Below are 14,275 nucleotides of genomic sequence, written 5' to 3'. Positions count from 1 at the left end.
GTCTCTCTCCCTCAAACTCTCGCTCGCCACTCTCCTCTCTCGCTCACTCCCTCTGTGTTCTCCTCTCTCGCTTTATACACAAAAGTGTATAAATTGCGTTTCTGTTTGTATAAAGCGAGAGAAAATTGTATATACACATGCAAATACATATATATTCGTCCTATACACTTATAATTATACAATAAAAATATTCCCCTGCCCAGTTCTCTTTTGTCTTTCTCTCTTTCTCGTTTTATACAACAGAATTGTATAAATTGCGTTTCTGTTTGTATAAAGCGCGAGAAAATTGTATATACACATACAAATACATATATATTCGTCCTATACACTTATAATTATACAATAAAAATATTCCCCTGCCCAGTTTTATGCTTGTATAATGTATAATTTATGTTTGTCAACGATTTATACAAACGAGAGGCTAACAACAATTTATACAAATGGACTGCCAGCGAAATTATACAATTCTGAAGAGGAGCCAACGAATTATACAATTGCTTCTTTTTGTATATATGTATAGCGAATTATACATATATATGTTTGCTATGGAGCGCAATTATGCAAACTTTGCTATAGCATACAATTATGATTTTTTTGTTTGCTATATGTGAAAGTTTCTCTATAAAAAAACCATTATAGCATAATGGATATAATTTTCAAATGCGTTTTTTATATTTAAAAAGTTGTTTGAAGTACCTTATTAAGAATTACGTATGTTTGATAAATCATTCAAACGTCATGAGATGCTCTATGCATTGAAAAATAAGTCACTTGTTTTAGGTTCTCAAATTTGAGTGGTATTTTTATTTTTTTAGCAATAATAAAATTATTATAAGTATTATTAAAAATAATTTTGAAAAATTGAATAGTTTGTTTTAATCTTAAGTTTATGACTACAAGATTCAAAAGTTTTCTTTACTTTCTTATTAAACTTCAAACTTTGTGATAAATCAAAATCGGACAAATAAATTGAAACAGAAGAAGTACTATTTATAGAACAAGTAAAAAATTTCATATAAAAACAAAGATACAACTTTGAATCTTAGCATAATTTTTTAAGAAATATATTATCAACTTTGCATCTTGAAATAATTTTTAAATAAATATATTATCAACTTTACATCTTAAAATATTTTTTAAAGAAATATATTATCAACTTTGCATTTTAAAAAAGATTAGATGAATAAACTAACTTTAAATTAAAAAAAAGTATTAGTAACTATTATTAAAAAATTATAAGGCCTTCAATTTATTTATTTTACTTTAAATTATCAAATGTTTGAGTCTCTCTGACGTTTATTTAACCTTTTCAGAATTAGATACTCAATTAGTAGGTCATCTTTGGACGAAGTCAATAGCCTTGTCTTGTTGCATTTTAAAATTTATCTGTTAAATCACTTTCAATAGGTAAAACTCTAATTACCCGTTGAAGAAGAAATTTTCTCAATAATTACACTAGCATAATTCAAGTTGATATTTTGAAAAGGGAAAAGGCACAAGTACGGAAGTACCCCTAGATTATTACCGAAATCCCAGAAACACATCTTAACTAAACTAAGGTTCTATTATCCTCCTGAGCACATTTTTTGTAATTTTGTACACCTTTTTGGCTTACGTGACATCCAAATATCTCTCATGCGCTTGAACTGCGTGGAGTCACAGAGTGTGCCACATAACTCAAAAGGTGTACAAAATTATATAAAAAATGAGTTCAGGGGGTAATAGGACCTTAATTTAATTAATATGTGTCTCTGGAATTTCGATCATAGCCTAAGGGATACTTATGCCTTATCCCTTTTGAAAAATCTCAATCTTAGGACTCAAAATATTTTTAAAAAGAAGAAAAATCGTAGGTAAACTCCAACAAAGACATATAACTTTCATAACATAATAATCTATTTTTGTGCATACACAATTATACTGTATGATAAAATTTAAAATAGTAATTGGATGTTCTTTGCTAGTGATAGATAATTGAATATTAATAAAGCTAACAATTTGATCTTGAAAGGTGATGGGATAAGACTGGTTCAACATGCATGGGTCATGCACGCTTCATAATGAGTAAGGTTTATTATATTGAGCCAACCTGTATCAGAGATTAGATTTTTGTAAACCACTATGTTCTTTGAAAAATAATTTATAAGTAGGCGTTTGGTTATATAATTTGGAGTTCAAATATTAATTTCAAATCAATGTTTATTTATGATATTTCAAATATTTAATTTTAATTAATTAATATTTTGATTTTAAATTTCAAATCCTATTGAAGCCTGAAGGGCAGGATTTCAACTCCAAGTATATGATTTTAATATTTATTTTAAAAAAAGATTCATAATTTAAAATTGTGTAAGAGACACACTAGATGTGAAGAGATTGTTCATACTATTTGAAGGATTATATTGAATAATAGTTAATTAATACAATTGTTGATTTATTGGACCATTGAATCTTTGTGTATTTGAAAATTTATAATAACATGTACAAATATTTATTTATATCAAAACATAAAAATATGAGATTACTTAATATGACGTCTTGCGATATTTTTGTTACTTATTTATGAATTATGATTTTCTTATTCGGTAAGATGGTAAGAATTGGACAGTATACAAAAACCGACTAATAAGGATGGAACTGTGGGGGGACGATATTTTTATCCTAATTTAAGATATGTAAAGATCGACACCTGAAGTTGATTGTATATCTAATTGATATGCAATATAGTTAATTGATGTATGCTTTTATAATTTAATTGAAGTATACATCGACTGTGATAGAATAACTTCAAGAAATTTGTCGTAAATTATTAGTTTGTGTATACATAAAAAGTCGACTATATAGCTAATTTATATATACATTTAGTAGATGTATACTTCTATAATTAGTTTGAAGTATATATGTAATATGATTGTGATGAGTATTGAGTGAAGTATAACTCAAGGTATATCTTTATGTTATAATTGTGAACAAAAAATATTTTTCAACTATTCCAAACTTTATAATGAACATCCTTCTGTTAACTTTTGTTTACTTATTCATATTCAAATTCATAGTTTATCCATCACTTTGCTTCATACCAATTCAAGTTTATGAATGGATTATGAGTAAATATCTCAAAAGGTCATTCAACTTTGAGGAATTCCCTTGTAAAGTCATTGAACTTTGTTTTGTATCAAAAAAATCACTCAATCAAATTTATCATTAAAAAAATAATTTGACATGATAAAATAAATTAACTTTTTTCCTCAAATCTTAATCCTTTATATGTTATTCTTCTTTTCTTTTACTATTTTTTTGTGCAATAATTACAAAAAAAATTACTCCCTTTTCAAAATAGGAAATAACCTTAATTAACAATAGAAACGTCTTCATGAAGAATCCTCCAACAATGTTTCTCTCGAGTCTACTAGCAGGCAGCAGCTAAAGAAGGAAATTATAGTCTAAGCATAATCTCCTCTTTGATTTGTAATGATCTAATTTAGTTCGAAACATTAGTATTATGCGAGTGAATATAGTAACTGTTTAGTATGCATAAAATTTCTCTCTATTTACCAAAAATAAAAAAGAAAGATATTTGAGTAAAGTTTTATTTATGGAAGAGAGAAAAGAAACTCAAACTCAACCTCAAGCAAAAAAGTTTTATCATGTTAAATAATTTTCTTATAATAAATTTTATTGAGTGATTTTATAAAAAAAAAACTCAAAGTGATTTTATAAAAAGAAAACTCAAAGTTGAGTGATTGTATTGATACAAAATAAAGTTGAATGACTTTATAAGATGAATTCTCAAAGTTGGATGACCTTTTGAGATATTTACTCATGAATTGTCTGACGGAGAACAATATGCATTATTTATTAATGGGTGATTAATTAAAATATTATTTAAAAGAAGATCTATTAGAAATATTTGAACTCAAAATAAGAATTGAACGGATTAAAACAAAATTATATCGTAGCATTGTTGCCACAATACAACAAACGTACCATTACATATTTCTTTTAATATATAATATCAAACAATGATTTACTTAAAAAAAAAAAAAAAACAATGATTTACTTATAGATTATTTAGCTAGTAAATTTTTAAATCAACCATAAGATTTTTGCATATTACAACAAAAATGTCAACCATAACATCATTATACGTCCTAGGGGTGTGCACTATTCGGATTAAACCGAATAACCAAACCAAATCAAACCGAATTTTTATTTGGATTGGTTTTTTGGTTTTTCGGATTGGTTTTGGATTAATAAATTACTTTGTTTGGTTTTTTGGTTTGGTTTTGGATTTTAAAAATAAAAACCGAAAAACCGAAAAAAGCCGAATTTTATATATATATATATATATATATAATGTTTAGGCATAGAATTAAGTTGGAGTTAACCACTTTTGTCCCTTTTTGGTTATTGCCTTTCATAATGATTACGTTTATATTTTATGTTTGAATTACATCTATAATAGGTATACTTATAAGTATTGTGTTTTAAGTTTTACTTATGATTTATATTAGAAAGTATATTTAAGGGATTAAATATTATTACTTTGGTNCATAACATCATTATACGTCCTTTGATTGCTTCATCATGACGGATTCAAACAAATATAGTAATAACTAATAAGTAAATATAAACATCAAAGAAAGGTGAAATAGTTAAATTACACTACTATAATTCAAGTTGATATTTTGAAAAATCAAAATCTTAGAACTCAAAGATTTTTATTTTTATTTTTTGTTTTAAAAAAAAGAAAAACTCGTAGGTAAACTCCAATAAAGACATATAACTTTCATAACGTAATAATTTATTTTTGTGCGCACACAACTATACTGTTTAATAAAAATTTAAATAGTACTTGGATGTAATTTGCTAGAGATAGACAATTGAATATCGACCATTTGAACTTGAAATGTCATAGCATAAGACTGGTTCAACATAGGTCATGTACACTTCCTAATGAGTGAGGTTCATTTTATGGAAATTTACACGAAATGACAATTATCTAGAGTATATTGTGTAATATATCTATAGTTTTGATTATTTTACTTTGTGGCTATAGTTTCGCAAAATTTTGCTATTCGATTTCCTAATGGTATAAATCTAGAATTTGTATAATTTGATTCATGATTGTATAAATCCACAATTTGTATATGTTTATCCTAACTATTTGTATACGTTTTATGAAAAAATCATAATAAATTACCTTGTTTGTATACTGGCAAGCTAAATATACAAACGGAATTCTGAAAAACTCATAATATATAAATACAAAAGTTATATATACTTACTTTGTTTGAATATTTGCAAATGAAATATACAAACGGGCAAGCAAAATATACAAACTGCAACGTCCATAACGAACGGAACTATAGCTACAGAGTGCAATTACCAAAATTGTAACTATAAAATCTTAGTATGTCTATTATCTTTGCTATTTCTGAAATTTTCTCTTTATTATATTGAGCCAACATGAATATAATAGGCGTTTGTTTATACAATTTGGAGTTCAAATTGGAACTGGAACTTCAAATCAATGTTTATTTATGTTATTTCAACAAATCTTCACTTTTAATTTAATATTTTTATTTTAAATTCTGAATCCTACTAAGGGTAGGATTTCAATTTCAAGTATATGATTTTAATTTGTTGATGAATACTTTTATAATTAAATTGAAGTATATATTGACTGTGATAAAATCATCTTCAATGAGTTTGTGGTAAATAATTAGTTTAATGTATACATAAAGTTGACTGCATAGCTAATTTATATATACTCTAGGTAAAATGCATGTGGTTCGCGTTGTGATGAACTACTTTAATTAGCTTACTCATAATCATTCGATAATATTCGTGTTTTTTTTATGATTACATTGATTTGTAAGATATATTATTTCACACTCTTAATTCATCTTTTTTTCCAAAAGAGGTATAAACATTTGATTCACTCATGAGTGTTTTTCTCTTATGCAAGGTCTATACATAATTCAAGTGTTATAATTAGTTTGAAGTATAAATCGATTGTGAATGCGTGATTAGTTTTGAGCTAAAATCATTTCTGGAGTATAACTCAAATTTAGAGTATATCTTTATGCTATAATTGTGAACAAAAATCATCATTTGTTTATATCAAATTTTGCAATAAATATTCTTCGGTTAACTTTTGTTAAAAAAACTAACGGCTAAAATAAATGCATGTGCCAAGACTTCCTCCACAACTCCATGTTCTGTCTTCATCTTACATATTCATATTCAAATTCATGGTTTCTCCCATCAGTTTAATTTGCTTCATACAGATTCAAGTTTATGAATGGATTTGTCTGCCGGAGAACGCCATTGCCGATAGCATGAATCTTATGTTGTCGTTCTATTCTGATTACCTCCAGAACCGAATGCACTACCTCTTTCCCACCATAGCTTCCAGCTCAAAATTTTTCAGTAGCAGCATTCGCGCCAAAAAATGATGTCCTAGAGACTTGCATTGTCGCCAAAAAACAATAAAATGCACCTTAAAATTGCTGCTTATAAGAAGGTGACTTTTTTCCCAAAAAATGGACCCTAAAAGTGCGAACTTAGACACTTTCGCAATGAATTTAGTAACTATTACAGTTGTGTCTAAACAATTATTGTAGCTTTAAAACCTGTGAGTTTTAGTGTCAATTTAGTTGTGTGATTAGGTCATTTGGGTGATTGGATTTTCAGCCATAATAATTGCCGTTATAGCCTGTAATTTTAGCAGCAAACTACCTTCATTGGCACTTCTGTGAAATGCCCCTTAAAGGATTTAGCAACCCCATGTATAATCAATGGCCGGTAAATGCTTTAGCAGCATTTTCTAAAGACCTTTTTGTAACCTATACATAGAGTTATGAACAAACTTGAAACGTCTTTTCATACCAAACATTAGAAAATAAGTCGGAAATTCACTTGTTTCCTAGGAAAATATTTTCCTCCATACCTAGACCTCATAGACAAGATATTGGGCACCGGACAAATAGAAGATTATGAGTTTCAGGCTATATAGCAATCAATGGATCAGCCTTTATTCCCCATTTGATGAGTCTTATCACTGGTTAGTAGTCATTGTTGTAAGGTCAGACACATGATGAAAGAAGGTTTTGGTCTAGCTTGGTTACGCTGCCAAACATGAGACTCTTCCACCGTACCCTTGGTAACTTGCCCAACAGCTGCAAATAGTAGCAAAGGATCAGATTACTTTGTCAAGAAGTAGAGGGCATTTGTAGTATGCATGAGGTCTCTTGAAGCGAGTATTCTCCTAGTCCCTAAGTAGTGCATTTTTAAGACTATTTTCTATATAGTGTTGATTTCCATTGCAACTGCCGCTAAAAACTTCAATGTCTTAGAATATAATGCACCTTAAATTTGTTGTTAAGAGGATGATTCCAGCAATTTAATTGGATTTACCAGCAATAAAAATGTATGTAAAAAGTGCATATTTAGACATTTTCGGATTGGATTTAGCAGCTATTATAATTGCAGCAGCTAAACAATTACTGTTAAAGCTTGTGACTTTTAGTGGTAATTTAATTGGATTTATCGACAACCGAAAATGGATGCCAAAGGTGAAAACTAGCCATTTTGTGAATGCATTTTCAATTGGCTAAACAGTTCTAATTCCCAAATCCTTAAGATGTTATTAGTTGCGTTTTAAGTCATCTTTGTTGGGTTCGGACTTTGGTCTAATGAGAGTGGAAACTGAAAGATAAAATAAGCAATGATTCTCTGTTTACATTGCAGCTTTTCTCTGTTATCTAACTCTCTACTCTTCACATTTTGAGGTAAGGTTGGCTTGAAATAAAATTGTTTCAAATGATTTGACTATTGGATTTATTTATTTTTGTCAAAATGCAATATACAACAAAAGAAAAAAAACTCTTATCATTAAAAGGTCGATTATATATAATCTGCAAAGATCTCCAACACTGCATCTTAAAAGAAAAATCTAAATTGAGAGGAAAAAGGAAAGGAATACATAACATCAACTTGAATTGTGTATGTAGGATGCATTATGTGAGAACTATCTAAATTGGGGGTAGGGAGTCTATTGGAACTGTGTATAGATCTGATAATTCATCCTGATCATTATCCCCCTGTCCATGTTGATTAGATGAAGAGATTCCAGTAAACTTCCTCAAACCTTCAAGTTCAATAGCCACTTCCTTCATTGTAGGCCTATCTTCTCTGTGTAATTTAAGGCAGTTCTTCACCAGCTCAGCTATCTTTTGGAGTTGCTCAAGATTCCCTTCTTGCAAAACACGATGATCAAGAATTTGAAATAAGTGGTTGTTATTCACGGATGAAACAAAATAATCAGCCAAATTCTTTTGCTCATCGTTTCTATCTCTAATTATAGGTTTCAACCCTGTCAAAAGTTCTGCCAGAACTACTCCAAAGCTATAAACATCACTTTTCTCCGTCAGTTCACTTGTCTGGAAATATTCAGGATCCAAGTACCCTGATGTTCCTAAAACCAATGTAACCACATGTGTTTGATCCAGAGGAATTAACTTTGAAGCTCCAAAATCTGCCACTTTAGCTGTGTAAGCATTATCTAACAATATGTTGGCAGACTTAACATCCCTATGAATTATAGGTATGGACGCAAATGAATGAAGGTAAGCAAGTGTAGTGGCTATCTCGGCTGCAATTCTGAAACGGTTTTGCCAAGTTAACCAACTCCCTTCACGTTGGTTGTGAATGTGCTCATAAAGATTTCCTTCAGAGACATACTCATAAACCAATGAAGGAACTTCATCTTCCAAACAACATCCAAATAGTCTTACCACGTTTCGATGGTTGATTTGAGTTAGAATGACCACCTCATTGATAAACTGCTCAATTTGACTCTCATCCACAATTCTAGATTTTTTAATGGCAACTATGCGAGTATCACGTAGCACACCTCTATATACAATCCCATTGCCACCACGACCAAGAATTCTATCATTGGCATAATTGTTTGTAGCTTTCTTGAGCTCCTCAAGTGTAAATATTCTTGTTGCTTCAACACCACCCTCTTTAGTGGAGATTCTATGTTTCAATAATAAACCACCATTTTGTTGGAAGAACTTCTCTCTGACTTTAATCAATTTTCTTTTCTTGATGCTGAAATAGAGCCAGGATATCCCAACCACTAGGGAGATAAAGCCGATTCCGATACCTGAATAATTCATTAAATTTAACTTTTATTGTTTCAAACACATTATGTATTATTCAAACACAGTCCGGATTTCAGAAAAATAATTGAGTTGATCTTGGTCTTATATCATAATCATCATAAATACCAAATGTGGAGTTCTTTTAATTCATAGTAAGAAAGACAAAAGAATATGGGAAAACAAAAGTAATACTTTGCGGCTTTGCCATATGTGATACGTGTATGATGAACTATCATATAAGAGAAACATGTAAATCTCAAAGTTGGTTTAAATAAAATGATAAAAGTATCAAAAAACAGACCTAAACTATCCATTTTTTGAGTTTCATACCTAAACTAATGAGAGTGTAAATTTTATACTTAAATTATCACTTATTAGTTTGAGAAACACACCTCAATGGTCAATAATACACTCTCTCTTTTATTTGAAAAAACCTTGATACATAGCATTCCACATGAATAAAATATTTCACCTTGACAAAAATTGAATAATAAACTATTAATATACATTAAAAGTTAAAGATTAAATTATTACTATCCCCCCAAAAAATATTTTCTTAAAAAATAAAATTTAAATTATTTTTCTTATTCCACTCCACCGCCTCCTCCCCTTCACCCTCTCCCTCCCCCCCCTCAAAAATTCCCCGTCCTTTTTTTTAAAAAAAGATTTCTTTTATAAAATATGTTAAAAAAAATCATACTTCACCCTCGCCCCCCCCCCCCCCCCCCCCCAAACGAAAAATCCTACCTCATCCTATTTAACCATCCACTTCTAATTTATTTTTATTTTAAAAAAAAGATCTCGTTTTGTGTTAGATATGTACCAATATTTTTAGGAACTTTTTTTTGCTTGTGTACCGAATATAACATAAGTAAAAATTTAATTTTAAAAAAAGTATTGCAGCGACAAGTAAAAAATATTTTTGATATGTATCTATTTAATACAAAACGAGAAAAAGAATTAGAAGCGGTGTAACACCTCGCAACTAGAAAGAACTAGAAGGAAGTTTAAAATCTGGAAATAGTTATTTTTGGGAAGAATTTAAAAATCTGGAAATTTGGTAAAGATTGTTAAAGTGAGTTTTTGGTCAACTTCAAATGACCATAACTCCTAGCTCAGAATGATTTAGGTGTACTTCCAGATATGGTTGGAAATCTCTTGGAATGATCTTTCCAACGCCACTGAGTTTGCGCGATTCCGAGTTCGTATGAGTAAGTTATGCTCTTCGAAAGTTGGGTTGTTCGAATATGGAAAGTCCAATCCGAATTTTAGAAGGGTAGCTTGGTCTTTTCCTTACCCAACTTAATTAATTTGTTTTTAGGAGCTTGATTGGGTAAAGTCAGATTTAGAAAAAAATGAATTTTACGCTAGGGCTAGGAGAAAAGAGAAAGGAGAAGGGGAAGCAAGAACGTTCAAGATTCGCCGAGGTTAGCTTGTGGATTTCGTCGGGGGTGGTTCCTACAAGGTATGTGAGATCACAAAGCGTTGGGTTAATTCTCCCACGCACCAATCATGATTTATTTCAGCGAATTTAAGTTCTTGAAAGCTTAGAAATTGAGTTCTTGAATGAGTTTGTTGAAGTTTCATTAGATTCTTGTTTCGTTGAATTCGTTGTGGAGTTGGTTGATCCTAATATGTGATTTTAGGTTCGTTTTTTAGTAGAATCTGATGTACTTTGAACATTTAATCGATTCTAATGTTGGGTAAAAGAACCCACGGAGTTTAGAGGGTTTAGAGCTGAAAAACGAAGAAGAAATTTCGTTAGTCGAAATTTGTCACTACCTCTGCGTCGCGGAGCTACCTCCCAGATTTGGGAAAATTCATTTTGTGTCACGGAGCGGTCACGGACCGTTCTGCCTCAAAAGTAATTTTCGAAACCAAAAATTAAATATGTCTCCATGTCACGGACCCACCCTCAAATATTGATTTTTGGTCTTTTCTCATGTTTAGCTATCTAAATCATTCCTAAACATCATGAGATCTTTCCAATCACAAATCACAATCCTTGAACCCATAATTCAATTCAAGGACCAGTTAAGAGTCAAGTCAAGAGCAGCTAAGATCAAAGTCATGAAAAGTCAAGAGTCAAGTTAAGAGAAGTTCAAAAAGTTTTTCGAAAGTCTTTTGGAAACGTTTTAACTTTGTTTTAAGACTTGAGTTTTGAGTTCAGTAAAGAGTAAAGTTGAAGTTATTTTCTTGAAAAAGTATATGGGGACCAAGTATTCCCAAAGAGCCTTCGGGCTAGTTTTTAGAAAAGAGTGATCACTTTCTAAATGAAGCAAGAGGGGAAACTTTGATTTCCAAAATAGCCTTTGAGCTAAGTTTTTGAGCACTAATCTCAAATCATAGAAAGAAGTATGTTTTTAAAACACAAAGAGCTAGTATATTTTGGGAGTAGTATTGAGTACCGATATGGGGGAGAGTTCAAACAACTCACATCCCCATAAACCATGTAGCCATCATGGGTAGAAAATGGTCATACTTTTTAGATGAATCTTTTACACATAGACTAGTGGATCCACTTAGTAGTTCAGGTCCTATTCCTTTGGCAAGGTATAGGATGCGCTGGCAGCGTGAGGGAGATCGTTGTATCATCACAATAGCTCTTATGTGATGGTTGTCGGTTAGAGAAACTCCCATAGCATTACTTTGTATTTTTACATACATCTCAGAGTTAATTGTATCTTTGCATACACACATAGTTGATATCATGTTTTAAACAACTTTTCTTTATATTGCACTTGTTTTAAACTGCTTTATATTGAAATGAGTTCACTTATGTTGAGTTGAGCTAGGTAAGTTCTTAAGTTCCTTCCAGATCCTTTTCAAGCCTATGTTGTTTAGCATTCCAACTCGCATACTCGTACATTCAATGTACTGATGTTAGTTAGCATGCATCGTCTTATGATGCAGATTCAGGTAACTAGGATCGGCATCCGACGCACCGTTGATCCAGTTGAGCACTTCAGAGTCGGTGGTGAGCCTTTTTGCATTCCGGAGGACTTCTTTATTGCTTTTAGTTCTTTGCAGTATTTCATTTATTAGGATGATCGGGGGTCCTGTCCCGACATCCATCTCAGTAGTTTTAGAGACTTCATAGACTGTCAAATGTTAGTTCTTTAGTCTTTTCATTGTCATTATCCCCTATTGAGACTTGAGTTTGCCTTAATGGCCAGTTGAATGTTCTTTTATAACATTCTAATTTACTATATAAGCTTATTTTTGTTGAGTTTAAGTCTTCCGCTGAGTAAATAAGCCAGGCTAGGGGTTCGTTTAGGCCAGCAATGGTTCTCGAGTGCCAGTCCCGCCCAGGGTGTAGGCTCGGGGCATGACAAACTTGGTATCAGAGCACAGAGTTCAAGAGTCCTAGGAAGTCTATGAAGCCATGTCTGTAGAGTCTTACTTATCGGTGTGAAGCACGTCACATCTATATTTAGAAGGCTGCAACATTTAGGAACTATCCACTTCTTCACACTCATTTCGTGCGTTAGAGTTGATCTCTAAAAAGTCTCCTTCTAATTCGTGCTTGCACGTATTTTCAGATAATCATACCTCCACGAAGAGCTATCAGAGGTCGCCCTGCTAGGCAAAATGTTGAGGAGCAAGAGGTACCTAATGCACCCGAGGTGCAACCTCAAGGAGAAGTTACTAATGTTGAGTTCAGAGAGGCAATTAGGATGTTGAGTCAAGCTGTGACTAATCAGGTTGGTCAGCAAAGGGGAGCTCGACAGGAAGGAGCTGACACTTCAAGGATTCGTGAGTTCTTGAGGATGAACCCTCTAAGTTTCACGGGTTCGAGCACTACTGAGGATGCGGAGAACTTCATTGAGGAGTTGAAGAAGGTATTTGAGGTCATGCATGTTGCTGATACTGAGCGAGTTGAACTAGCTACATATCAACTGAAGAATGTTGCTAGGACTTGGTTTGACCAATGGAAGGAGGGTAAACCTGAGAATACACCACTTGCGAGTTGGGCTTATTTTGAGGAGGCTTTCTTGGGGCGTTTCTTTCCCTGAGAACTGAAAGAGGCTAAGGTACGAGAATTTCTTACCCTTAAACAGGAGTCGCTAAGTGTTCATGAGTATGAGTTGAAGTTCACCCTGCTGTCTAGCTATGCTCCGGAAATGGTTGTGGACATGAGGAGTAGGATGAGTCTGTTTGTTGTTGGGTTGTCCCGTCTATCAAGCAAAGAGGGCCGGGCAGCAATGCTTATTGGGGACATGGACATTTCAAGGTTGATGGTTTATGTGCAGCAAGTAGAGAAAGAAAAGCTGAGGGGTAGAGAGGAATTCAAGAACAAGAGGACTAAGACAGGGAATGAGTCCGGGCAGCAGAAGAGTAATGCCAACCGTTCATCCTTCTAATAGAAATAGAAGGGACCTGCTCCATCATCTGCTAGTGCACCTGCACCTAGGAACAAAGGTGAGTACAATGGTCAGAATTCCAGAACTAAGCCTGCCTATTCTCAAGGAAGTGTGGTGCAAGGGGGTAGTAAGCCTCCTGCCTGCGCCAAGTGTGGTAGGAACCACTCAAATATTTTTCGTGAGGGCTCCACTAGTTGTTCAAGTGTGGTTAGACTGGGAATTTCATGCGAGAGTGTCCAAAGAACAAGCAGGGAAATAGTAATGATGGCAATAGAGCCCAGTCCTCTTCAGTTGCTCTACCAGATAGAATTGCACCTAGAAGGGCTACTTTCGGTACTGGCGGAGGAACAAACCGCTTATATGCTATCAACAGTTGCCAAGAGAAAAACGATTCACCAGATGTTGTCACTGGTATGATTCAAGTCTTTGACTTTACTGTTTATGCTTTGCTAGATCTAGGAGCGAGTTTATCTTTTGTAACTCCATATGTTGCTATGAACTTTGATGTTATTCCTGAGCAACTTAGTGAACCGTTTAGTGTCTCTACGCCTATTGGTGAGTCTATTCTAGCAGAGAGAGTCTATCGTGATTGTCCCGTTTTCATCAATCACAAGAGTACCATAGCTGATTTAATTGAGTTAGACATGATAGATTTTGATGTCATTCTTGGTATGGACTGGCTTTATGCCTGCTATGCCTCAGTTGATTGTAGAACTCAAGTAGTCAAGTTTCAGT

At 32.5% G+C, this 14,275-nt stretch overlaps 1 protein-coding gene across 1 annotated transcript in view; it reads right to left on the bottom strand.

Annotated features, from left to right (window-relative positions):
* LOC125864339 (putative wall-associated receptor kinase-like 16) overlaps nucleotides 1-14,275 on the bottom strand; it is a 104,319-nt gene that overhangs the window by 82,419 nt on the left and 7,625 nt on the right. The window contains exon 3 of the mRNA XM_049544299.1: nucleotides 8,838-9,178. Coding sequence (XP_049400256.1) covers nucleotides 8,838-9,178 — 341 coding nt within the window. The remainder of the gene's footprint in view (nucleotides 1-8,837; nucleotides 9,179-14,275) is intronic.

Source organism: Solanum stenotomum, chromosome 5 (assembly GCF_019186545.1).
Source record: "Solanum stenotomum isolate F172 chromosome 5, ASM1918654v1, whole genome shotgun sequence".
NCBI lineage: Eukaryota > Viridiplantae > Streptophyta > Magnoliopsida > Solanales > Solanaceae > Solanum > Solanum stenotomum.
This window is presented reverse-complemented; position numbering and strand designations above follow the sequence as displayed.